Below are 27,517 nucleotides of genomic sequence, written 5' to 3'. Positions count from 1 at the left end.
GGAATAACTTTTGTTATAACTCGTGCATAACTTTTGTTAACAGCCTAAAGACAACATAAAGTGAAAATGTATACAATTTATGGTCTTAATAAATATTCCCGGTTTTGTAAACGATTTATCAGCGCACATTATACTAAAGAAAAAACTTTTTTATTTTACATCATAATGTAATAACTTGCTCAATATCTGACTTTTTAAATGATGTAACATTAGATTAACCAATAATATCATAGCCTAATATGCAAAAGTCCAATTCTAAATGATTTATAAACTAATATTGTGCTTTACTCAGATATATAGTAGTGGCCAAAAGTGATGTCTGGAAGGGAGTTTTGTTTTTAAAGACCCTGAACATATTTTTATCTGAAAAAAGGGCAAACTACAGCTACAGGTTTTATCTTATTATGCAAAAACAAAACAAAAAAGCATAGAAAAACAAAAAGCTCACTGGAAAAAGCATAATTTGTCTACAACATAATCAGTTATTAATATTTTGTTGGTTCCCTCTTGTTTTTGCGTGTGTTCATTATTTCTTTGTATGACAGCCTGACCAAAAATTATCTGCACAATTTGTCATGTTTCATTGCGTTATCACAAATAAAACAATTGACTACAAGCACAACTACGCAATATGCTTACCAAAATCTTTACGATTTTTTTTGTAATATTTGAATAAAGGGTGGACTAGTGTGCTGTCATCGATAGACGCTTTTCCACCATCGGGTCGAACGGTTCTAAGGAAAGGTTCCAGTTATATTTCCACTTGAGCTCGGTTCGGCACGGCATGATCACAAACTGCTTTCGGCCTGAATTGAACCGCACAGGTAGAATACGTCACGCTTCAGGACTGGTCACTTGTCTGTTGCCAGGCTTTAAGTTTTTCTCTTTAGCTGGCCAAGCTTACTATTTGAGCCAAGTTAACACTATTTAATAATAAAAATAAAAGAAATATCTGATAATCCTCCATAATGCGGTCCCTATTTACATCTCATACCATCTGTAAAGTCTTGCACAGAGAGAAAGTGTGGACTGACGGATTTGTATTACATTTAAAAGAGCTCTGATATCAGCTGTGCATTGGAAAATGAAACCAAATCCATACCGGCTGGGCCGGATCGGCAGTGAATGTAATGGGAATGGTTTGGCCCAATGGTGGAAAAGCGGCTCATGTCTTTGTGTGAGGAACGGTCAATATTTACAGAAAATCTTACCCTCCATTGCAGTCGAGTGAATATGTTTCGGTCAGTTCCTCACACATATAACTTCCATTTGACTTTAAATAAAAAAATCACACTGTCAAGTATGAACTACTTTTATGGAGCTTGATAAACCTTGGTTTATATGCTTTCATTTCATTAAAAAAAGAACAGCATCAACATACTGCCGTTTGCAATCCACAAAATAAAGTCAAGTGGCTTTGAAACAACTTGAGTGAATGATGACAGAATTTACATTTTGGGGAGAACTGCCCCTTTAAATGCACTGTGAATGCAGTGAAAGATGAGGTCATACGTCAAATATATATTTATATACTGTACCTATACAGTACCGTTCAAAAGTTTGGGGTCAGGAAGATTTTTTTAAAAAAAGAAATTAACTTCAGCAAGGATGCAATAAGTTGATCAAAAGTGACAGTCCAAAAAAATGTCACATAAATGTTGTTGTTTTGAACTTTCTATTCATCAGAGAATCCTGAAAAAAAATTATTATGGTTTCCACAAAAATATGAAATAGCAAAAGTTTTTTCAATATTAATAAAAATAAGAAATGTTTCAAATCAGCAAACTAGAATGATTTCTGAAGGATCATGTAACACTGAAGCCTGGAGTAATGATGCTGAAAATCACAGGAGTAAATGTTTTACTGTATTCCTTGTTGAACATAAAAGACTTCTTTTAAAAACATTATAAAAGATTCCAAACTTTTGAACGGTAATATATTTGCTGTACACTTAATTTAAACAGTCATTTTACACTAGCTAAAAAGTGTTGACCTGTGGTAAACCAAGTTATAATCAAAGTCCAAAGTACAGACCTCATTCAAGCTGAGTCACATTCTAATAAATCAAAACCATCAAATGTTTACAACACCACAGGCTTGGCGTCTTTAACCGAGAGCATTGAGGGTCAATCACAGCGAGTTGTTATTAAAGTGATGGGCAACGAGCCACCAAACTGAACTCAAGAAACAGGACGTCCAGTGCAAACCACAGCCCAGTGTGCAGACACCCTCTCCAGCCATTAGTCATTACGTTGATTAAGGCTCATGGATGCTCATCGACCTGATTACACTGGCACTGCTTGTGACACCTGCAAAACATGTCAGCTAGAGGCACAAACGCCAAAATATGCTGGCTCACGGCGAAAACGGCTACCACGACAAGACAGATGGACACTGTGAAGCCAAGAAACAGCGGGATGAAACGTCCTTGAGTATTTGGAAATTCACACTGGAACAACTAAAGTTAAAGTTAAAAAACATAAAGGAGTTAACAAAATAAAGCCACTGAGTGATTATTCAGTTCAGTGATATCCTAATCTTACCTCATATCCCAATTTAACTCCAACCCAAATTCTGTTCCAGGTTAATCACGGGTTGCATGTTAGTCTCCCAGGACGGCGTTAGTGTGCACCGAGCGGAGGAGGAAGTGTCCATCTTGCCGATGAGCGCGAGAGAGTCCGCGAGTGACTGAGATAGAGGGCGCATCCTTGAGCCTCTCTCATCCCGGATGGGGCGCAGCTCACTTCCGCAACCCCACACTGAGTTCTCGTCTGTCCTGGACCAGGTTCCAGCCCTGCGAATATCACTGGCTCCGAGTGCAAGCTCAGTCCGTCACACACACGCACAAGGTCGTATTAAATGGCTGCCCTGGGCTGAGAGTGGTGACAAACCCTCCTTTCCTGAAATGTGTACTGTGCTGAAGACAAGATGTGTGTGTGTGTGTGTGTGTCTACATCGATTCCTCAACCCGGCGAGTGAATGAGAGAGAGAGTGTCACGTATACTGCACCAGGTGGGTCCTGTACACACACACACACACACACACACACACACACACACCAACACAAACACACATTCAAGGACATGCACCAGTGCCCTGGCTCCACCCAGCCCTGCACCAAACCCTGCGAGAGCTGGCTGGCGACTGACGCTCTGTGATGAATGTCCTTTTTAATGAGCAAATGGGCCGCACGCTCGGCCACACACCGTGTGCCAACCTCTTTTTATAGACCATCCAGGACGAGAAAAACAAAAAAACAAAACAAAGCCTTGATCTTCTCCATTACATCAGTCCTTGAAAAATAAAAGAGCTTCGGATGTTTTGTCCAAGAAAAAGTTTGCCACAAATTAAAAGGGACGCAAGTGCTCCATGAGCCAGTGTTGTTATTGTCACCTAAAACTAGTAACTAACAAGCTGAAATAAATAAAATACAAATATGAGATGATAAAAATAAAAATAAGAAAGGATGCATTGGCAACTAACTGAAATAAATAAGTTGAAGTGGAAATATTGAAATGACTTCAACTCAAATATAAATTGAAGCTAAAGATAAAAACTAAAAAATGACAAAAGCACAGAACAAAATTGCTAAAACGAACTAAAAGCAATTGAAAAAGTTATAAAAATAAATTCTAATAAATAACACTAAAATAACACTGTCATGAGTCTTAATTTATGACAGCATTACGTCACAACCAAAGGCGTCAAGTAACGAAGTACAAATACTTTGTTACCTTACTTAACATTTTGAGATAGACATTTTGGGTATTTATAGGCCCTACTTTCCTGGAGTAATTATTTTTCAGCCGACTTTTTACTTTCTTACTACTCCTTACATTTTAAAAATAGCCTCGTTACTCCTATATCATTCCGGTTTGTTTTCATTCCGGCTTGTCATCGTAAAAAAAAAACAAAAAAAAAACTATCCAGATAAATCGCGCGATCCGGATAGAGCGAATTTGATTGTGGTTGGATGAGAAGTATAAACATATACCATTCCGACACCATATTGGTTTGTACGCGAGATTGGGCGGGTTTGAATTTGATTGTGCAGGTAAAAAAGGGTTTGGGCGGGTGAACAAAATTTGGGCTGGTTTGGGGTCAGTTCGGCGGTTTTCAAACATCTACATTTTAAAGTCTAATTGGTTAAAAAACTAAACTAAAGTGTGCATGTAGTCTATAAAATCAGTCATCATGACATTACTAAACACACACGCCCATGCAGAGTCAGCTGGCGTTGGGTGTTGACATCACTGACGAGTGACGAGCATGCACTTTTAGCCAATCAGCGATCAGCAGGCAGACACAATTTAGCGCGATAAGTTGTAGCTGTACGTTCAAGTGATTGCTAATGCCAAAGTGACATACTATACAGTAAATTGTATCTACAGTAAAGAGTGAGATAGTGAGCGACTCTAAAAACGTACACATGTGGTGGGAGATGACTCGATGGTGAATATAACTCTTGAATTGAATGACTTGAATTGAAACCGAATATGGGACGACTCCTGTCCCTGGTCATGTGCACACTAGCCTAGCCAGACATCTGCAACTTTTACACCGTCCAGACTGCATGCGCTCTACTTGTCCCTGACAGCGGCTGAAAAAGGTTTGAATCAACGATGAATCAGTGTTGACTGCTAAATTCTGCGTTATGTTCTGCAATGTGTCCTTCCGAGGGTTAAAGTCATCAGTTCATTTCTTGATTGCCGTTTTGACAGTGTCCACCTGGACATTTTAGTCATATTTGCTAATTCTCCTTAATTATTGGCCTGTTTTGATCCGTTTTCCTGGAAAATGTATTTATTTTTTATTTTATTGTATCATTGTTTTGTTTTAAGGAGATAAAAATGGTGCTTATCAACCTTGAATGACATGGTAATAAAATTATAACACATTATTTTGGCAGCTAAAATTTTGGGCGGGTTTTGGTGAGCTTTTGGGCTGGAAATCACCGTCCCAATCTGGCAACACTGTGCACCATTACAATACTTATAGGCAACTAGTCATCATATCTTCCGCTCCATGAAACATGTTAATGCTCAGTAGTACACATATATGGTTCTTTAATGTATTTGCATTGTACTAAAATGCGTTCATTTTTAATGGGCATATATATATATATATATATATATATATAGCCTTTAATTTAATTAAAAAAATAGAAAAGTATGCATTAAAAGTCTTACAAAGCGTGAAAGTATAGTTACAAATTAAATGGGGTATTCACTGCAGACAAGATGGGATTTTTATCAAACTTGGCCGTCTATACAGTAAAATGCGAAGAAAACGAAGAGACTGCATAACTAGTAGGGCTTTGACTCCGAACTTCGTTATTCGAATATAATTTGTATATTTAAAAAAATTATGATATTCGAACGAATATTAGACATCCTTTAATATTCAAACCTGTTATGGGCATTATTTTTTATAAATGTGTTTGCTTGTAAACGTTGTTTTCAATTCAGATTCCGAGGCTTTTTCACGCCTGGTGAAGTTGTGAATCGCGAGCTCATTAGCAAGGCGTTTATTGGTCATCTGGGCTCCTGTAGGTGACGTTAGCGTCCTGGTTAGCGCCTATTTTGTATACCAAAACAATGGCCGCGCCAACGCCTACAACAACCACGCCTAACGAGGAGTTCGAAATCTACACTCCTGACAATTTGAAAAGCAACGTGTGACGCTACTTTGGGTTCCCAAAGAAACAGGGAAAAATCATGAGGACAGTCCATTTTTTAATATAAAAAACAAACAAAAAAACAGTCATGACAGTGTGTTTTTCTTCTGAAGACATCATTGCCTGCCTATTGACAGATACACTGCCCTCTGGTGGACAGAACATATACAACTTAAGTTTGATAGCAATATAGGGCTTACAGAAGGCATTTTAATGGTCAAAATATTATTAATAAATATTTGAATATATTCAAATATTAATATTAATAAACAAACAAACTTCGAATATGATTTTTGGGCAAAAGTCAAAGCCCTAATAACTAGAGAAACAGAGAACAAGGCATGCCAAAAACTTCAACACCCGTTCGTCAGACTTTTGCTGACAAATAAACAGGTATATCTGGGTGAAGGTGACATGGAGAAAAATGGAGTGTGACATTGTAATAATGCAAAGCGGGTTGAAAATCGGCAAACTTATCCTTTAAGTGAAGTTTATTGATTGCATGAAAACTGCCTGTTTTCTGCCCTTTGACCATCAGCAAAATTTTACACCTTCCACAACGTCTGACCAACATGTAGAGTGACCAACTGCAGTTGTTTTGCCTCATGTGCAAAACAAATGAAATGCGTGTAGAATTAAAAAAAAACGAAAACTATAATGATACCTACATACAGTGAGGAAAATAAGTATTTGAACACCCTGCTATTTTCCAAGTTCTCCCACTTGGAAATCATGGAGGGGTCTGAAATTGTCATCGTAGGTGCATGTCCACTGTGAGAGACATAATCTAAAAAACAAAATCCAGAAATCACAATGTATGATTTTTTAACTATTTATTTGTATGATACAGCTGCAAATAAGTATTTGAACACCTGAGAAAATCAATGTTAATATTTGGTACAGTAGCCTTTGTTTGCAATTACAGAGGTCAAACGTTTCCTGTAGTTTTTCACCAGGTTTGCACACACTGCAGGAGGGATTTTGGCCCACTCCTCCACACAGATCTTCTCTAGATCAGTCAGGTTTCTGGGCTGTCGCTGAGAAACATGGAGTTTGAGCTCCCTCCAAAGATTCTCTATTGGGTTTAGGTCTGGAGACTGGCTAGGCCACGCCAGAACCTTGATATGCTTCTTACAGAGCCACTCCTTGGTTATCCTGGCTGTGTGCTTCGGGTCATTGTCATGTTGGAAGACCCAGCCTCGACCCATCTTCAATGCTCTAACTGAGGGAAGGAGGTTGTTCCCCAAAATCTCGCAATACATGGCCCCGGTCATCCTCTCCTTAATACAGTGCAGTCGCCCTGTCCCATGTGCAGAAAAACACCCCCAAAGCATGATGCTACCACCCCCATGCTTCACAGTAGGGATGGTGTTCTTGGGATGGTACTCATCATTCTTCTTCCTCCAAACACGTTTAGTGGAATTATGACCAAAAAGTTCTATTTTGGTCTCATCTGACCACATGACTTTCTCCCATGACTCCTCTGGATCATCCAAATGGTCATTGGCAAACTTAAGACGGGCCTTGACATGTGCTGGTTTAAGCAGGGGAACCTTCCGTGCCATGCATGATTTCAAACCATGACGTCTTAGTGTATTACCAACAGTAACCTTCGAAACGGTGGTCCCAGCTCTTTTCAGGTCATTGACCAGCTCCCCCCGTGTAGTTCTGGGCTGATTTCTCACCTTTCTTAGGATCATTGAGACCCCACGAGGTGAGATCTTGCATGGAGCCCCAGTCCGAGGGAGATTGACAGTCATGTTTAGCTTCTTCCATTTTCTAATGATTGCTCCAACAGTGGACCTTTTTTCACCAAGCTGCTTGGCAATTTCCCCGTAGCCCTTTCCAGCCTTGTGGAGGTGTACAATTTTGTCTCTAGTGTCTTTGGACAGCTCTTTGGTCTTGGCCATGTTAGTAGTTGGATTCTTACTGATTGTATGGGGTGGACAGGTGTCTTTATGCAGCTAACGACCTCAAACAGGTGCATCTAATTTAGGATAATAAATGGAGTGGAGGTGGACATTTTAAAGGCAGACTAACAGGTCTTTGAGGGTCAGAATTCTAGCTGATAGACAGGTGTTCAAATACTTATTTGCAGCTGTATCATACAAATAAATAGTTAAAAAATCATATATTGTGATTTCTGGATTTTTTTTTTTAGATTATGTCTCTCACAGTGGACATGCACCTACGATGACAATTTCAGACCCCTCCATGATTTCCAAGTGGGAGAACTTGGAAAATAGCAGGGTGTTCAAATACTTATTTTCCTCACTGTAAGTGCCCACTCTTTTTTCAAATACAAGGTCAATATTGATTTTCACTAACGACAAAACAAATTATCCGTGAATTTATATGGAACTAAGCTTTAGGAGCTTTCCATCTTTACTCTCCTCATGTTACGTTGCATTCGGAGATCGACTATTTTTGACTGTCAAAATGCGGGCGGACACAGTGACAGTGAGTCGTTCAAAATCTTTCTTTTTAGTAAACTCTGTGTACACAATTTTCTCAATGCTGGAGTTCATGTGTAGAGCCTCTGGTGATACTTCAACTTTTCATGTTGTGTCGAGCCTTCTAAGTGTTATAAAAATGGTGATTTTTGATGCTATCATAGTCGTGCCCCAAGCACTCCCATTCAAAAGGCAATTTGACCGAAAACGAAAATACGGTCAAACTTAAAATTGGCGTTTCCATTCTAATTATGCTCTTACACAAAATTTGCCTCGGGTAGATTAACAAAAAGACACTAGATTGCATTTTGGCGAGAGTTACCCTTTAAAAAGCTGTGCCATTTTACAAAGAAAAGCTGATTTGGTGGAATCTATCTATCTATCTATCTATCTATCTATCTATCTATCTATCTATCTAAATAAATAAATAAATAAATAAATAAATAAATAATAGTATATAGGTCTGCTGAGTAACCATAAAAAAGGAACTAGCCAATGGCGATTCTATTGCCAAGGTGTGCGTAGAGGGTTGAGACTCCACTATTCTCTTAAACCCTGGTTTCACAGACGAGGCATAAGCCTAGTCCCAGACTAAAATGCATGTTTGAGCTGTTTTAAATAAAAGCCACTTGCCCTGATATATCTTAAAATATGTCAGTGCCATTGTTTTGTTTCAAGATGCACACCAGAATTGCATGTTTATAAAAGCTACTTAAATGTCCTAATTTGAACTAAGGCCTAATCTAAGCCCTGTCTGTGAAACCAGGCCTTAGAGTTTGAACATTAACTTAATGGTTACAGCTTTCATTATTGATGTGAACTGGCCTTTAGAGTTTCCGTCTGTCCGGAACAATTATTTCACAGTAGTTGTTCCACAAAAGCACTCATTTTATCAACCTAATTTGTGTCCAGCTAGAACTAAACAATGCTTCAAGTGCCCCATTTCTACACTGACATGAACTACTGCCACAGATTGTCTAACCTTTAATGTATGGGTGTTATTATTATGATGGATATTTTAAAGGTAGAGTTAAATATTGAATATTGCAGTAATTTCATTAAGACAGATTGGCAGCATATTAAAGTGGTTAAGCAGCACTCACCTCTCTGTATGGTAACATGGCAGATGACACAAACCCTGGCCTCTTTGTCCAGATATTTCAGTCTGCATTTACGGTTGCAGCAGCCAGCACAGTACACCTGCAAAGCAGACAACATTATTCACTCAAAACACTGGGTAAACGCAGTACTTCATCAAGCATAAACCTGGAGAAAGCTCTCTAGTGTCCTTTAGCCCATTTTATTTATTGCCCCAATATGTAATGAAAACGGCAACTCAGTGCAGCAATTCAAGCTGGAAACTATATCAGCGCTAAAAATACATCCTGCTGACCCGGCAAATCTGCCTCTATATTTAGGACCTCCAGTGGAGAATAAACCCTACACTGACGTAATGAAAACAAAAGAGACCTCACAAAAAAAAAGCTAAAATGAATACTTTTGCTGTCTAAGGCAGAGGACTACAGGTTTAAGGCTTTCCTGCGGTTATAAATAGACAATAACTAACACAACAGTAGGGTTGTGTCACAGATTTTTGCTCAAAATCAAGGCAGCTGACTGCATGTAAATTCATTGATTCACACTGCGGTTATCTGCCTTTCACCTCTGAAAGTCAGAACGCATTCAACAACTACAAAAAGTCACTTTCAGAACTGAAGCAAACACATTATTGAGTTCATTTATGCCAAATAAACTCTGACCGGGTGAAAGGGGATTTGTTTGTAATAATGACCGTCTGACTGTATATATCTTGCTTATTATGTGGATACTCACACCACCATAAATAATAAATGAAGATAAAATATTAATCTGAGTTTAAACTATTTTGTTATTTGAGAAGAAAGATTGCAGAGTTATGTTGTAGACAAGGAAATCGCTTCTCTGGGACAATTGCCAATTATACAGTTTAAAACAAGAAAATAAACAATATTTTTCAAAAATTAATAACAAAATAAATAAACAACTATTCAACCGTTTTTTTATGTTTTTGAAAGAAGTCTCTTATGCTTACCAAGGCTGAATTTATTTGATCAAAAACACAGTAATATTGTGAAATATTATAATAATTTAAAATAACTGTTTTCTATTTGAATATATTTTTAAAAATGTACTTTATGATGATGCAAAGCTGCATTTTCAGCATCATTACTCCAGTCTTCAGTGTCACATGATCCTTCAGAAATCATTTTAATATGCTGATTTGCTCCTCAAGTAACATTTCTTATTATTATCAATGTTGAAAACAGTTGTGCTGCTTCATATTTTTGCAGAAACCATGATACAATTTATTTTCAGGATTATTTGCTTAACAAAAAGTTCAAAAGAGCAGCATTTACTTGAAACAGAAATCTTAACATTATGAATGTCTTTACTGTCACTTTGATCAATATAACGTATCTTTGCTGAATAAAAGTATTAATTTCTAAAATCTTTTTGAACGGTTGTGTGCATAGCATGCATATATTTTGCTTTGACACACTAGCTTCCATCCACTTGTCCATCGAATTATCTGAAGTTCGGTAAAAAAACTCATGCGAATAAAGCTGGTGAAAGTGTGTTTCCATCCAACGGCTTTAAAGTGAATAAAAACCTGTGCGTAATGACGTCATCACATGCTGTTTTGCGATCAAATTGGTATATCGAATTGATTTGAGACATTTGAAGGTGTTTCCATTCATTTTCGCACTGAATCGCACAACATTCAAGCAAACATTTGCGAACTAAGTTTTGCTAGACAAAATGGATTTATATGGATTTATTCATTTGAGTCGATATTCATGAAATTAAATCGAATTTTACTGTTTCCATAAGGCATTTTTCATTCGATATCACTTAATTCGAATAAAAACGTGTGGATGGAAACATAGCTACTGAGAGATAACAAACGTACCTTTCCACATGCTCTGCAATGGTGTCTCCTCTTAGTAAAGGTGAATTTTTGTTCACAATTCATGCAGTTAGGGGCCTCAGAGTCAGGGACCCACGGTGGCTGCTTAGATCCCAAACCCTCGGCCTCGAGACCTGCCGGATCGACAGATGATTCCCTGTCCTCCAGGGTCTCTCCAGGGTACGGTGGAGGCTCTGAGAGCTCATCGTGCCCGTAACTGGCATCATATTGCTGATAAGAGGGAGGTTCACAGTCATTTTCATCTCGGTTGGGCGAAATTTGCGAGTCGTTCTCCGCAGCAGGACCTGCCAAATCGGCTTCAGCACGACTGCTTCTGTGTCTTTCCGATGGAGGCCGTACGGTTTGGTTGGACAACTGCTTTGGTCTCGCCCCGCCGTAATTTAACTCTTGGTTGGGGGAGCAAACTGACTGAATCTCAACAGGGCTGGTTATGTTTTCATGGCTAATTGTTTGCGTAGAGTCTGTTCTCAGCGGACTGCTGTCCTGAGACGAAGAAGAAACGTTTGAACCCTCGCTCTCCTCCATATATTGAAGTGAGCCATCGCTCTCAGGAGAGGCAAACGTGTCTACTTTACAGCTCTGCAATTCCTCATCTAAATAGCCATCGCCATTTCCGTTAAATTCTGAAAAACCATCATCTGCGAATTTTTCTGCATCAGCGTCAGAGTTGATTTTCACACCCTGACCCATTAGAAAGGCATCTAGCTCCTCATCCGTGACCATCATCGCGGTCTGGTCACTTTCAGGAAGGTAATCGTTAGCGATACCGAACTCATAGGAATAATTTGGGCTCTCTGAATAGGGTGGTGACGGGTTGCTTTCACACATATCTCTACAGGTTAGTTTATCTGTAGGCGAAAAGGTGCGCTTAAAGTTTCTTTCAGGGTAATGGCCTGAGACAGCAGACGCCCTTTCGGGGTTCGACATGATCTGGACTAGCTCAGGTTCGTCTTCAGGTGAGGAATCAGGCCTACTGGAGGAGAATGGATTTACAGGCTCTTCTAAAGGAAGAATTAACTCTTCAGCCTCTCGAATTGCTGAGTTTATTTCCATTTCAGGCTCATCTTTGGTTTCTATCACTGCTGCCTTTTGAGGGTCTAAAGACGCCACGAGAGATCCACACATAGAAACGGCCATCGGCAAACACGACAGAGAAGATTCCTTCTCCGAGGAGGGACTTCCAGCTAAATCTTCTGGATTTTTGACACCAGGATCTTCACACAGTTGTGTATCTTTTGAGTCCGGCTGGAGCGATACAGCATGCTCATCATTCGTTACTGAAACATCTTCATCTGTAGCATGAGGAGCTGAATTACTAACATCTTCCTCATTCATTGGATTGCATTGAGAATTGTTCTGATCACTGAAGCTTGATTCTTCAGGACAAGAACTTTCGGTCTGTTTGCACTCCAAAGTTGTGATGCTAGATGATCCATGAGGGTCACTAAAGGCCGGTAATATGACATCCAGCAGACTGAAGGAGTTAGAGTTAATCTCAGAGTCATGTTTTGGTAATTCACCGTGGTTGGATTTAGAAAAGTCTTCTGGACAAGACACTACAGGACTCTCGAAGTCCACTAGAAGCTCCTCATTGGTTTGCTTCTCAGGAACGTCCAGCTCTTCCTGACTACTGGCTTGCTGGAGGTTTGCAGAACCTGTGTCATTCACCAAGTCACACACAGGCTTCAGCGACCGGTCCGGACAAGGAGGAGCCGAACTTTTGTTACCTCTGCTATCGACGGAGGACAGGAGGTCCACACCTGTGAGTGGCCGTTCATTTGAATAAGAATCTTTTTGGTTTAGGGTAATACTTTGTGATGTAAGTCCGTAGTGCAGAGCGTTGACATCTGGGAGTGTTTGTGAGACCTCTGGGAGTGTTTGTGAGACCTCTGGTATGAAGCTCTGAATATCCAAATGGTGACCCGGGACGAGCGTGGAGTCGGGACAAGGAGGGCTTGCATATGTGGTGGGCTTGTTCTCAAGCTCCTCTGAAAACAAAGTGAAACATTAAATTAATTTATAATATAGTTTACATCAAAACATCACCTTAACTGTGCAAATGGTATATACTTCTTCTTTTTTTCCGCTTTGGTACTATTTTACTACTTTTTGGGCGGTGATATCAAATTCAAATTTGGAACACAACTTGGTTAAACATATAGCTAGCAATTTTAGGGTCCAAATTATTTATTAACTGTAAGATCAGACAGCATATATGTATGATATAGCTTTTTATTTGCTTTATGATATTGTAAAACTTTAGAAACTAGCTATAAGATATATACTTGTTTTATATATGCAAGTAAGATTTTTCAAATTTTTTTTGAAATAATTCTCTTATGTTCATCAAGGCTGCATTTATTTGATCAAAAATACATAAAAAACTGTAATATTGTGAAATATAATTTAATATCACTGATTTCTATTTAAATATATAGTAAACTGTAATTTATTCCTGTGATCAAAGCTGAATTTTCAGCATCATTACTCTAGTCCTCAGTGTCACATAATAATAATAATGAATTATAATAATTAATTATTATCAATGTTGAATACATAGTTGTGCTGCGTCATATTTTTGTTGAAACTTTAATACATTTTTTCAGGATTCTTTGATGAATGAAAAGAGCAAAAAAATTGCATTTATTTTAAACAGAATTTCATAAATGTAGCGTGTGTATACAATTTGAATTCAGGAAAAATTAGACACTGGTCATTCAAATTAAAATTAATTAACCCCAAATGTATTGTTGTGCCCTCAGCAGTTGAGAAGTGCAAAATTAATATTTGTAACACTATAATAAGGGTAAAGCAAACATTTCAAACCTGCATTGAGTTCAAAGTCATCCAAAAGCTTGTCCAGGTCGCACACAGCAGCCTTAAAATAACTGTCCATCCTAGGACGGGATACGATACACCTCACTTACCCCTGCAAAGAAACTGGGGCAGATGGGACAGAACCACAAGTTAAAAATCATACATTTCCCCCAAATCTGACTAGGTAGTTATAGACACTGGATAGTCAAAATAAGAAACAAATAGACAAGAATTCCTCAATGCTTCAATAAAATAAGTGAAATAAATCACAAATGCGTAGGGAGAAATATCTAAGATAATAAATTATGCATAATGAGCAAAACCAAATGTTACTGAATATTTTCAACATTTGCATTAGCAATAACTCTTTTAGATGTTTAGCTTGTTTTACTGTTAAGTGAAAAGGGGAAACGTGATTTCACCAGGTCTGCAGTGCAAATCAGACTTGAAAAACACATTGTAAACAACAACACATTATAAACAAGAAAATATAAATACAAAAACAATACATTTAATTAATGCACACAGAATATGGAAACTGTCCAGGATTCATCAACGATATCAACGTTTCCAAAGGGCTGTTCATTAACGTTATTCATCTAAACGAATAGGATAACGTTCACTTTGTGCTTTTTAGAGATATTATTTTCTTTAATAATAGTAATACCATTATTTAACTAAGATAAATGGTCAATAATTACCCATATGACTATCGTTTTCCTGCCCAGAGCACTTTGCTGTCAAAAACTAAGAAAGCACAGCATTAAAACCGTTTTAACACACAATAATAAGACTTTCTTAAAATCAACCCTATAACAGCAAAAATAAGCAGTAATTTATTATTTTCATAAAGTTATATTAGCTGTTCAATTATCATTAGCAATCTGCTAACTAGCTTCTAGCGGTTAGCGTCATATCAAATACAAACAAAAATACACATGAAACGGGAATATTATTTTTTATGATATCGTTCCGCTTCATTAGCTACCTTCATATGTGTCATTGTTCAGTCGTCTTCCTTTTTGCTGTATTCATATGAAATGTTAGTGTATTTCACCATTAGCAGCTCGCTAATATTTTCTGGTTCCTCACAGTCAGTGAATTCCACAGTCGCTTGCGCGAGCGACCATTTCCACCCGGCGCAAGAATCACTGTTTAAAGGGGACGCGCACTATTTTTGATCGTGAAGAATTGTATTTTATTACAGTATGTTAATGTAAGTCTATAATATTTCAGTAACGGTATACTATATAATACTATGGAAATTTCCTTCACAGGATAAAAAAGGTAATTGTGACTTACAGTTCTGAGGGGAAAAAAATCACAATTGCAAGATATAAACTCAGACTAATATAATATAATATAATATAATTAGGGCTGTCAAAAGATTAATTGCGATTAATCGCATCCAAAATAAAAGTTTGTGTTTAAATAATATATGTGAGTGTACTGTGTATAATTAAATTTGTATCTAGAAATACACACACATGCATGTATATATTTAAGAAAAATGTGTTATTTATATAAAAAATATATATATTTATATATAATATAAATTATATATAAATATATACAGTATATGTATGCAAATATTTCTTAAATATATACATGCATGTGTGTGTATTTATATATACAAAATAATTATACACAGTACACACACATATTATTTAAACACAAACTTTTATTTTGGATGTGATTAATCGCGATTAATCTTTTGACAGCCCTAAATATAATATAATATAATATAATATAATATAATATAATATAATATAATATAATATAATATAATATAATATAATATAATATAAGGGATGCTCTGATGAGGATTTTTGATCTTTTGAGCTTTATATAAATAATAATTAAGCTCTTTGTTGAATGTCAGTGTTTTTGTGTGTGTGTTTTTTTCACATAAGTAAAACCACAGACGTTATTTACAGTAATGCTACAGATTGTGGTTTTAACTGAGAATCAAATAAATAAGCACAACAAATATTAATTTTACAATGAACATTTTAATAAGCCGCAAAACACTCTCCATATTAGGATACTCCGGCTTAATAAAGAAGCCTTAATGTCAAATTGAGCATAATTACAACCCATAAGGTGCGTGTAATTAAACACTGTCCAAAATGTGACTGAGGACAAAAAGAAATAGAAACACTATAACTCATAAGTGTACAAAATTAGTAGTATGAAACAAAAATTATCAGGAATTATTCAGCAATCGGTGTGTCTTTCCTACGTCCTACTTAAGTAGGAAAGGCAGAATTCTTCAAACTTTTTTGCATTTTGGGAACAGTAAAAATGCATATTTGCAAAATGCATAAATGCATATAATGTTTTGCATATTTGGGAATCGCTCACCATCAACACCCAAACAATATAATATAATATAAAATAATATTTTTGTTTTTGTTTTTCTTGTTTCCAACAGCAACACAAATAAGCAGAACAAAAATAAATGTTGTTCCTTAAAGGGATAGTTCACCCAAAAATAAAAATGTTGTCATCATTTACTCACCCTTAAGTTGTTCCAAACCTGTATGAATTTCTTTCTTCTGCTGAAAACAAAAGAAGATATCTTAATGAATGTCGGTAACCAAATAGTTGATGGGTCCCATTGACTTCCATAGTTTTTTTCCCCCCCATACTCAAAGTCTGGGGCCCATCAACTGTTTGGTTAACCATAATATTCAAAATATCTTCTTTTGTTCAGCCGAAGAAAGAAATTCATACAGGTTTGGAACAACTTGAGGGTGAGAAAATGACGACAGAATTTTCATTTTTGGGTGAACTATCCCTTTAAGATTCCTCAGCTGTTCTTCAGGGAAAGCTTTTCCTGTTAATTATTGCCATGAGAAGGTGGGGTGGACCATAAACACATAATTTGCAAAAGTTATGCAAGCTCAGAAACAGTTTGTGTTTTAGCAGCATTACACAAAGAAAGAATGCTGGAAATGTTCATTACTGTTCATATTCATTTGAAGTCCAAGTAAGTCATTTTTACTAAACTACATTTCTTCAAATCTTCAATTGCGAAATATCTTGTTGCAAGATAGTTTTGTTTTCACCTGTACAACACTACATCCTTGTTTCAAAACAGGTATTGAGCACATTGGCATGTGTTCTTCCTCTATGATTTTTTAGTTCCTCAATTTACTGAATAAAAAGTGCTTTCTGCGTATAGACTGAGAGTCATTATCTCTTTGGTTTCCCATGTTTTTTTTTTTTCAGATGATGTTTGGAAATGAATCACACTGACAGCACATGAAGAGATAACTCTTGTTTACACAGTAAACACAGCAAAAACAGCACTTTGTTTTTCCCAGCAAAAGATGCAGAGTTTGCAAGACGACTGAATTCCTATCCTGATAATTTGCAAACATGTCAATCATAGGCCTACACAGAAATTTAGGCCAGGAAAGACAGCACTGTATAGTTAAAAAAAAAAAAAAAAGGCTTTCCCATTACAAAAAAAAAAAAAAAAAAAAGGGGAAACAACATATTCACCATCTGATTTGAATAGAAATTACATAATTGAAGAGGAACCAAAAACTATTTCTGGGTTATTCCAAATATCTTTGTTTAATATATTTCCAGTGTGCACTATTATTACTTTTTTACCTTCATTTTAGCAATTTATTCTATTTTTCTACAATGTTTACTAATATTTTGTTTTTGGATTTTATACCTGGTCATGATAAAGATCATGCAAATGATGTCACCTGGGAGACTGCACACCATCCGCTTGACATTAGTCACCAGTTTCAGTCAGTGTCGTCATTACAATCTGCGAGAAGAGGAAATAAGTATATTATATATTAGGAGAACAGATCAAAGTTTGATCTCCCTCTTCAGGTAAAGTCTTCAAGCCTCTGCTGACTGACGTCACACTCAGACTGGGATCGGCTGCGTCACGTGGTACAACTTTCCAAACCTGTGTGTGTTTCCCGAAAAAAAAAGTGTAGAGAAACAAAAAACCCTTTGATAGCGGAAAAGGTAAGACGAAACCATCATTAAAGTTCATTATTGAATCTTTACGTATAAAACCCTTATGTATCGAAAAAATAAGCGACATTTCTGATCGTTGTTGTATTATTATAAACACATCTGTCTGTCAGTGCTGTTGTTGTCATGTCGTTTAGTTCCACCTTACTAAACGTTCTGCCTTATGTTTGAAACATGTCTTAAATAAAGCATAGATCTTAGTTTCGAGAGTGGATATACTCACTATTTGGGCTGATTAACAAACATTTAAACTTCGCTGACCTGTCGATCCCGCAGTGTTTTTCTTAAGCGCGCGTAGACTGCATTGTTTCTGTTTAGAATGGAATGTATGAATAGATATATTGTAGAATTTTAAATGTTTAGGTAATTAGTTACATTGTTGAATTGCTGCCAGCAACGCACCAAAAACGATTACCATGTTCATGTACTATGGTATTATATATCATGCATATAATAATTACCATGCTGAAATGCAGAAATAAAAAAAACATGGTATGTCTCCAAAACACATGGCATTACCTTGGTACTTTTTAGTACTGTTTTTTTTTTGTTTTAGTATTGTATGATGTACATTGTTGCCATATGAGGCTTTTCATTAATGTGTTGATAGCTTTTAATAATATATAACTTTATTTGTTTTATTTTTGTACACTTCTTGTTATTGTCTTTCAGGTCTTTGAATTCACATTTATCCAATGAAGTTTTGCACACTGAACTCGAGGCCAATGTAAGTCTTGCTGAGTGACTGCGTGTGAAAGGTATTCTATGAAATGTATTTTGTTTTTCCTCATTTGTAATACTTATTATACTTTTCTCTCATTAGGTAAACTATGCTTAAGGAAGAACGTAACATGGAGATTGTTATTTTCCTTATTTCATGCTGTTGACTCAGAGTTAGTAGTATATGATTACCCAATCAGACATCTAGTGCTTGAACAGGCATGTTCATTTCTCTCTGTGGTTATCTTGATTCTGTCTCTGTCGTGAATGTTTGGGTTGCAGTCGTATCCTCTGTGGTTTTAGAGTTAAGGTGGATGACGGGTTACTGTTACAGTCGTCGCTATGTTCAAGTTACAGAGTCAGACCGACTGACCTGGGGAGCACCGGTGTCCGAGAACATATATTCTACATAGATCAGTATAAAAACATTTTACTAGACTCTCTGGAATACCTGGTCAATCACAGCATTATGTGATTAAATATTATTGTGTAATTACACTTCACATCCTGATTAGTGGTTGACCAATATGGATTTTTTTGATGGCTGATGCCAATATCTTGGAGAGCATGGTGGCCGATATAGAGCCAATATATATATAATATTACATTATTTTATTTAAATAACATGCATAACAATGGCTACAGTGAAATTTAGAATTATTTTACATATGCACCTATTAAATTATAATTTGTAACATGAATCAGTATAAAACAAATAATTTGAACAACTGAGAACTGACTATTCATTATAGTCAAATATTATATACATATACTCAATCTAATCCAATTTAATTTAGCAAGTTCCCTTTTTCATCCCTTTAAGACATTGTTGCTCCTCAGGAATTTGTTTCTTGTACCTCTTCTTGGTATCCTAAATGATGATTATTTGTTTTGATGGCCTTTTATTTGCTTTGGAGAAGGGTTTTGTTTTTTTTCCATAATATCTTCATTTTTTTTATCTTTCTCTTGTGCTCTTTCACTTGTATAGAACACTTGCATTTCCTGCACCGCAAGTGCATTTATCCTTATATCATCAAGATTGTCAAAAAACAATATACAAGCAGACAATTTTGCATACTTTGCTACATTTTCTGTAATATTTACATGCTCTACCACACATTACCCACTCTATAATAGCGATTCTCAACTGGTTTTGGTTCAGGACCCAGATTTTTCATTGAACATTAACTGATGACTCAAAACTGTGCCAGAATTGATATGGAAGTTAGCAGAAATATAGTGCAATTCCTTTGACGTCAACAACGAAGGTTATGTGGATTGGGAAGTTCTTCCTATTTAAAAATTGATAAGTCTATTTATTTGTTATCCTAACTTTGCAAAATAGATGAAAATAAAAGGCAGATACTTGACCAACTGTGAAGGAGGTTCAATTGAAAAAATCCAAATCTAAACTTGGATTTTGGGTCACGAACCACCAGTTGAGAACCACTACTCTACAGAAACAAAAATCAGTTTCCTATATCTTTTCTGAAGCCTGTTTACTTCATGTTGCTCTAGGGATAATTGCATTCTTCATTCGGCATTGTGCCTGAAACATGCCCCACTACAACGACGTTCCCACAGGCTCGCTTCCGAGTCTTCTCGGCTTGGATGATCACAGGACATCTGAGTCTTTGCGGTCCGAACCTTTTCCACCACCTCCCCTACCGGACCAACCACCAATAGGCCCTGAGTTTGATCCCAGCGGAAGCGACAACGAGGACTCAGCCATCGACATCAAACCCGTCCACCGCTTCATCCCAGACTCATGGAAGAACTTCTTCAGGTCCAGCAGCAGAAGCAGCAAGTTGAAGTCAATGTTGGGTTCGAGCAGCAAGAACGCCACCACTGACGGCGTTCGCTGTTCTCCTCCGCAGTCTCCGTCAGTTCCCGGCTCTTACCGCGACCCGTACGGTGGATCCGGAGGCAGTTATAACTCACGTAAAGAGCGAGAAGCAATGCTGTTGGGCAACCCCGTGGAATCGTTTGACGGTCGTACGGTGCACACAGCTTTGACGTACAGTGAAAAAGTCGAGGAGTACAATCAGCGCTACGACTACATGAAGTCTTGGGCTGGACTTTTACGTATTCTTGGTTGCGTTGAGCTGCTTCTGGGGGCAGCCATTTTTGCATGCGTATGTGCTTACATTCATAAAGACAATGAGTGGTATAACATGTTCGGATATTCGCAACCTGGTGGAGCTTACGGAGGATCTTACGGAGGCTCTTATGGAAGCTCTTACGGAGGCGGTTACGGCAATGCCTACTACACTGGACCCAAGACGCCTTTCATACTAGTGGTGGCGGGATTGGCATGGATAGTGACCGTTATCATGCTAGTCTTGGGAATGACCATGTATTATCGAACGATCCTTTTAGACTCAAATTGGTGGCCGTTAACGGAGTTCTTCATAAACTTGGCTCTTGCGCTCCTGTTTTTGGCGGCTGGCTGCGTGTACGTGAATGACACCCTACGAGGTGGACTCTGCAGCTATCCGGTCTTCAATAATGGCATTAATGGTGCTTTCTGTCGCACGGAGGCTGGACAGACGGCGGCTATCATTTTCCTGTTCTTCATCATGATCGTGTACTTGATCGGAGCCATGGTGTGTCTGAAACTGTGGCGGCACGAGGCAGCTCGGCGACTACGAGAACGGCATGGGCAGGAGGTGAGATTTTCTTCAAACCATAAAGGGTTAGTTCACCCAGAAATGTAAATTCTGTCATTAATTCCTCACCCTCATGTCGTTCCAGACCCGCAAGACTTTCGTTCATCTTAGGAACACAAATGAAATCAAATGAAATTTTTGATGAAACCTGAGAGCTTTCTGTCCCTCCATTGACAGCTACGCAACTGACACTTCGACGCTTCTAAAAGTTCATAAAAAGATTGTAAAACGAATCCATATGAAGAGAAACGATCGATTTATATGATGAACAGATTGAATTTAGGCTTTTATTCACATATGTGACCCTGGACCACAAAACCAGTCACATGGGTCACAATTTTGAAATTGAGATTTATACATCATTTGAAAGCTGAACAAATAAGCTTTCCATTGATGTATGGTTTGTTAGGATAGGACAATATTTTGCCGGGATACACCCATTTGAACATCTGGAATCTGAGGGTGCAAAAAAATCGAAACATTGAGAAAATCTCCTTTAAAGTTGTTCATTTATGTTGGCGATAGTGCTGCATCCACTCACAAAAATACATGTTTTATATATTTATGGTAGGAAATTTACAAGATATCTTCATGGAACATGATCTTTACTTAATATCCTAATGATTTTTGGCATAAAAGAAAAATCAATAATTTTGACCCATACAATGTATTGTTGGCTATTGCCACAGATATACCCGTGTGACTGGTTTTGTGATCCAGGGTCACATTTAAGCATTCATTAACTCACACATCAGTTGTGGTAAACGGAAGCTCAACCATGTTCCCTTGACGTTTGTTGTCCATAATTCATATGAATTAGTTTTACGATCTCATTATGAACTTTTTGAAGAGTCAGTGGTAGTAGCACAGCTGTCAAGCTCTCAGATTTCATCAAAAAGATCTTCATTTGTGTTCCAAAGATGAACGACATGAGGGTAATTAATGACAGAATTAAAAAAAAATATATATTTTTAAAGTTATTTTATGTATTTGTTCTTATTTCAGTGGATGATTTCTTAAGCTTGATTTGGTTGAGGCTTGTTAGGTTGCCGGATAACTTTGTGACCAAAGTAGAACCAGCACACTTGGTTTGAGTTTCTGTCCTAATTAGCAGAGGACATTTTGTTAATCACATGGTTTCTATTTCTGTCATGCACTATACTAAACCAGTGTTATTTATTTTTGTATCATTGAGATAATAAATATATAAAATATACCTAGTGTATATAATAGCTCATAAAGTGTTATTGGCAGTATCTTCATTAGTTGCAAAAATGAATAAAACAACAACTGAATCATCACCTGTTTTACAGATGCTGCCGAGAGATTCTCCTGATGCTGTGCATTTGGCAAGTATTTTGGCTCTATCTGTTCTCATGTTTACCCATGGTGCACTGCTTTCTGATATATAACTTCAACGCACAGTAGTCAGTTATGCTCTCTTTTTAGTGTCCTTGATTCGCAAGCATACATTTCTATTGCATATTTCTTGAAACGTCCCTCCAAAGGCAGTTATTCTCTATATCAGTGCGCACTGTTTCTTGAGTTTTCTTCCGGAAACGAACACGTCACAATAGTCCTCTTAAATAATCCATACGCAAAGTAAAGGGGCGGGGCCTGGTTGAGTTAGTTAGTAGTGTGTTGAAACTGGTGGTTATGGAAAGGGGCGGGACATTTCCCAAACAAGCTCGAAGCTCTTGACCAATCACAACACACTGATCCAGCCGACTAATCAGAGCACAGTGTGCTTTTCAGAAGGAGGGGCTTCATAGAGACAGGAACTAAACAGAGCGTTACTGACAGACTGGGAAGAGAGGAGCTGCAACAATGCAGAATATGGGGGAAATAATGTATTTTTTGAACATTTAAGCATGAAAACCTGTTCTAGTAGAGCCCAAAAACAAAACCGAGACTTTAAAAAAGGGCTAACCCCCTTTAACCACAGACCTTATTTCAGAAATGTAACCAAAAACCAGTTAAAAAACCCATACACCCATAGACCCATAAACCCATAGACCCATAAACCCATAGACCCATAAACCCATAGACTAAAATGCTTGTTTCTGGCCTACAAAAATACATCATCCCTGCTGCATTAATAGCCATAACCAAGGCAGATTGGGCTTAGTATATAATATAGTCAGAGAATGTTGTTTGTAATTTTGCATCATCTTCGCTGTAATAGGTTGTTGATGGATCAAGGGAGCCAATGTCTGTGTCAGCGCCGGTACAGCACACACACACTGCCGCCCCTGGCGTCTCCAAACCCAAAGTTGTGAAAGGGTATATTCCAGCTGGACACACTCCTAAACCTGTGATCATGCCAGACTACATAGCGTGAGTACCCGCTTCACAATCAGAGAGAAAACTCACAAAAGTGTATTTTATGCCCTTGATATGCTTTTGCTCTTTAATAAATCTCATCCGTGTGTTTTGTCTTTCCCTTCAGTAAATATCCAGCCATTCGAACCGATGAGCAGCGAGACCAATATAAAGCCGTGTTTAACGACCAATATTCTGAGTATAAAGAGCTCCATGCAGAGGTTCAAGTGGTACTGAAGAAGTTTGATGAAATGGATGTTATGATGCAGAATTTACCGCAAAACCCCACCAGCCACATGGTCAGTTGATATTCACTTTTATTACTGTACGCTTTCTCTGACCTTTGTGACTGCTTATATAAAGGAATTTTATTATAGAAACATAAACAAGGCGTCTAATCTGTAAAAATGATTTTTCAAAGTTGATTATTGATTATTGGAGTACGTTTTCCAAAGAAATACTATTTTAGTCTTTCTACTTGAAAATTTCACGCTTTAATTTAATTTGCTACTTGCCATTTCTTTGTAATTATTTGTGAAATTTCTGAGTAAATCCTACTGGACACCAATTTTTTTCCAGTGATTTTCATATGTAAAATCTCATTTTTATTCTTAGTTTTTGCTTCTTAAATGTTCCCTGTTGGATGTTAGAACAACATTTAATAGATGTTTTGATGCTTCAGCTTTAGAAATTATGTGAATTTGCCCTTTTCAAAGACAAAATTGATCAAATGTTTAGTCATAACTTAATAAATGCCACAGGAATGAATGTGTGCTCGCTTGGGTTGCACCTTTCAAGTAAAGGATTTTTCCTCAAATGTGAACATGTTATCAAATCTTTTTATTTTCCTCTTCACTAGCTTGCTTCCTAAATCTAGTTGTCTAATAACTAGTGTTGCATATTTAAAAAATGGTTTTGCTCTTTTGCAAATTGCTTTTGTTCTTCTTTTGTAAGTTGTTTTGGATAAAAGCTTCTGCTAAATGCATAAATGTAAATCATGTATTGCAGAAGCGCTATTCTAGTCTTCTTTAAAAAATGTTCTCCTATTTTCCATCTTAGGAGCGTGACCGCATCAACAAAATCCTGCAGGAATATCAGAGAAAGAAGATGGTGAGTTATTGATGGAAATTTGAGTGATTTGAGAAAACGTCAAGCCTTAGTGGCTATTAAAACTGCATTGTGCATTATTTAATTAAAGCTTTATTAATTTAATTCATATTTTTAATATTTAATTATTATTTTTCCTTATGTCAAAGCTATTATTTGCCCTTTTTTTTCATTTAACCCTCTGGTTCTCTTCGGTTGGCGGTCAAAAGCGACTCAAATTTTTTCTTTTCTTTTTTCTCAATGAAATGAATGTACTGTTTTTTATATATATATATATTTAGTATTTTAGGGGATTTTAAATTATAAAATTAAATGATATGTATGCACATGCAGTAGTTCTAATCCATTTATTCACTTTTTTGAGCAGACCTGAAAATTAAATTTCCAGCTTAAACTGTTGTAAATATTGAATGCTTTGGAGCACAGACTTAAATTTCAGACTTTACATTTAAAAAATCTCTTTTTAAAGACGACACTTGGCAGATTATTGCTGAAGTAAAAAAAAAAAAATGTAATAAGTCATAGAATGTTACGTTTATTGTTATAAAAAATGCGCAAAAATACTATTTTACATTTTTGGATGAAATATGTATTTTCAAAAACATGTTTTACTCTAAAACTGTGAGAAAATCAAAGCCATAAAAAAAAAAATTGTGTATTCCAAATTTGAGGTCAATATCTTAAAAAAATTAGCTTTCAGTAAGATTTTGTTTGGGCGCAGTACCAAAAGTTTCCACTAGATAAAATACGTTTCCCATTCATTTCCAATGCTCTCATTTTTGACCGTGAGGAGCACAAGTGTGACATTTTTTTCAGTACCATTTAACCTTTTCAAATCATTTCCATGATTTTTTTTTGTCTGTGTGTGTTCACACTGCAAGTGCCAAAACCTTTACCAAGTTTCATACCATTTGATACCAAGTAAATGGGTTAATATTAATGGAAATATTAATGGAAAAACAGCTCAGGCATTGTGTCACTCGCAGCATCATACATAAGCTAGATGAGAAAACAATATGATTTTGATCATCATACTTTTGGTGGCTTAATGCTAAAAATATTCTAAATTTTAAATTCATGAGGGTCAGGTCGCTCTTCTTACAGTTCGATTTATTTTAAACCATGCTTAAGTGTACACTTGACAAGAGAACATGGTGGTATTTTAATTATACTTTCAGCTACTCTCAGCTCAGCTTAACACACATTACCATATTTAAATCCTTTACACAGACAGAATTCTCCTGCCTTTCCCCCCAAAACTGTATAAAAGGTCTGCAGATTGTGTGTGTGGGCCTGTACAGGCGGGTAGGTTTTGTCTAGATGTTGCTGGCTGATTTATAACATTGTGAAGAGCGAGTGGAGGAAGAAAGGAAGGAGGATGAGGAAGGGGTGGAGGCTGTTTTTCCCACAGGAGTTGCTCTATTGTGTCTTTTCAAGAGGAGGAAATAACTGTAGTCACCCAGACCACTCAGTGGCTTCTCCATAAAGACATTTGAGCCATATTTTGAGTGATAAATACTCTGTTTTTGGGATTCTCCAACACCTCAGATGAGCTGCGTTAACAACTACTTGTTCAGTTTGGTTGTAGAATAGAGTAAAACCAATTTTAATCGCTGTGCATAGCAAATATTTAGTTCCCACTCTTCATCCGACTGGGACGGTGGTCTTATTTATGTCTCTTTTTGTCCCAAGGATCCCTCATTTCTAGAGAAGAAGGAAAGATGTGAGTATCTGAAGAACAAACTCTCCCACATCAAGCAGAGGATTCACGAGTATGACAAGGTCATGGGCTGGAACGACGGTTACGGCTGAAACCATCCAGACCTGCTGTCATGGTCCTTCATTTTTCACGTTGTTTTCCACTGAACATGTGACCACTGCGTCTGCAGAGCCTCGCTGGTCTGGACGGTCGTTTATATTACAAAAAAACTAATGAAATGAGAGATGGATAACTTGCATGCTCTTAATGTGCGCTCTTAAGCACTGACTGAAAATATTTTCTTTCACGTTGTATTTCATAATGCTGACTACAAGTGCATGATGTTTAAAGAAAAGTTTCATATTTTGTATGTATGCAGAAATGCTGTTTTTATCCGTTAATTTGAATGATTTTATGCACTGTTCAATTATTTTTTTGTGCTATTGTGTTGAACTGTGTTTCGATCAGCAACAGCCTGTCGCCCTGTCCTTAAATTTTCTGTGTTGCAAATGCATTTTGATGAGTTGAATCTGTGATTTATACTGTAAAGCGTGAAAAGTCAAAGCATTTCATGCAAATTTGTTGTAATTGAGTTAATCTTTGAATAAAAAAGTCCAGCCGGGAGGATATTCAGACACAGCAGAGCAAATCCATGACCAAAAAAATGACACGCATATTAATATGTTAAGAAATGCAATAGAAAGCTTGCATTTTGATGTGTTAAACTCACGTCTCTTCTAAGTATCCCCATTGTTCACTTCCTGTCTAGACAGATTATGTTTAGTATACACTTCCATTTCCCTCTATGGTGCAACATAAGCATAGCAACATAATGTTTAAGAACACTTTCATAACTATATAAAAAATAAATAAAAAAATCCATCAAAAAATTAATTGAACCACAATTCAATTATAGGCCTATTGGAATAAAAAGTAGCCTACATATAATGCAATAATAAATTGTGTGACATGTTTCTATTGTTGTATGATTGTCTATTGTTGTAAATTGTATGACACTATTTCTCTGAGGTGTACAGTAGCTTTTTGTGTAAGTAGATTAAAAAAATTAGATAATAT

The 27,517-nt window shown here is 36.9% G+C and overlaps 2 protein-coding genes across 13 annotated transcripts in view; one reads left to right on the top strand and one right to left on the bottom strand.

Annotated features, from left to right (window-relative positions):
* The window catches only part of zfyve16 (zinc finger, FYVE domain containing 16), a 29,198-nt gene extending 14,142 nt beyond the window's left edge, over positions 1 to 15,056 (bottom strand). For all 4 annotated transcript variants that reach the window (XR_014604635.1, XM_084104297.1, XM_084104298.1 and 1 more), the window contains exons 1-4: positions 14,904 to 15,056; positions 13,925 to 14,038; positions 11,081 to 13,086; positions 9,234 to 9,330 (exon numbers count right to left, since the gene is read on the bottom strand). Coding sequence is in view for 3 of the 4 variants with exons in the window: in XM_084104297.1 (XP_083960423.1) it covers positions 9,234 to 9,330; positions 11,081 to 13,086; positions 13,925 to 13,994 (2,173 nt within the window). In the remaining variant the exon portion in view is untranslated. The remainder of the gene's footprint in view (positions 1 to 9,233; positions 9,331 to 11,080; positions 13,087 to 13,924; positions 14,039 to 14,903) is intronic.
* A 1,707-nt stretch (positions 15,057 to 16,763) lies between these two features.
* marveld2a (MARVEL domain containing 2a) lies at positions 16,764 to 27,062 on the top strand. Of its 9 annotated transcripts, none has more exons than XM_084103904.1 (11): positions 16,814 to 16,907; positions 17,150 to 17,208; positions 17,774 to 17,914; positions 18,596 to 18,650; positions 18,747 to 18,862; positions 20,162 to 21,312; positions 22,626 to 22,661; positions 23,498 to 23,649; positions 23,762 to 23,933; positions 24,694 to 24,744; positions 26,434 to 27,062. In XM_084103904.1, the coding sequence occupies exons 6-11, from the start codon at positions 20,200 to 20,202 to the stop codon at positions 26,551 to 26,553; spliced, it is 1,644 nt and encodes a 547-aa protein (XP_083960030.1). In that variant the 5' UTR covers positions 16,814 to 16,907; positions 17,150 to 17,208; positions 17,774 to 17,914; positions 18,596 to 18,650; positions 18,747 to 18,862; positions 20,162 to 20,199; the 3' UTR covers positions 26,554 to 27,062. The 9 variants fall into 9 exon arrangements, with proteins under 9 accessions (XP_083960031.1, XP_083960028.1, XP_083960023.1 ...); XM_084103903.1 differs by having other exon boundaries at positions 16,818 to 16,907; positions 17,150 to 17,685; XM_084103905.1 differs by lacking the exon at positions 17,150 to 17,208 and having other exon boundaries at positions 16,764 to 16,907; positions 18,747 to 18,816.
* The last annotated feature ends 455 nt before the right edge of the window (positions 27,063 to 27,517 follow it).

The sequence above is a fragment of the Abramis brama genome, assembly GCF_963993115.1.
Source record: "Abramis brama genome assembly, chromosome: 25".
Classification (NCBI taxonomy): Eukaryota; Metazoa; Chordata; class Actinopteri; order Cypriniformes; family Leuciscidae; genus Abramis; species Abramis brama.
Note: the sequence above shows the minus strand (reverse complement) of the source record. Positions and strands in the feature narration are given on the sequence as shown.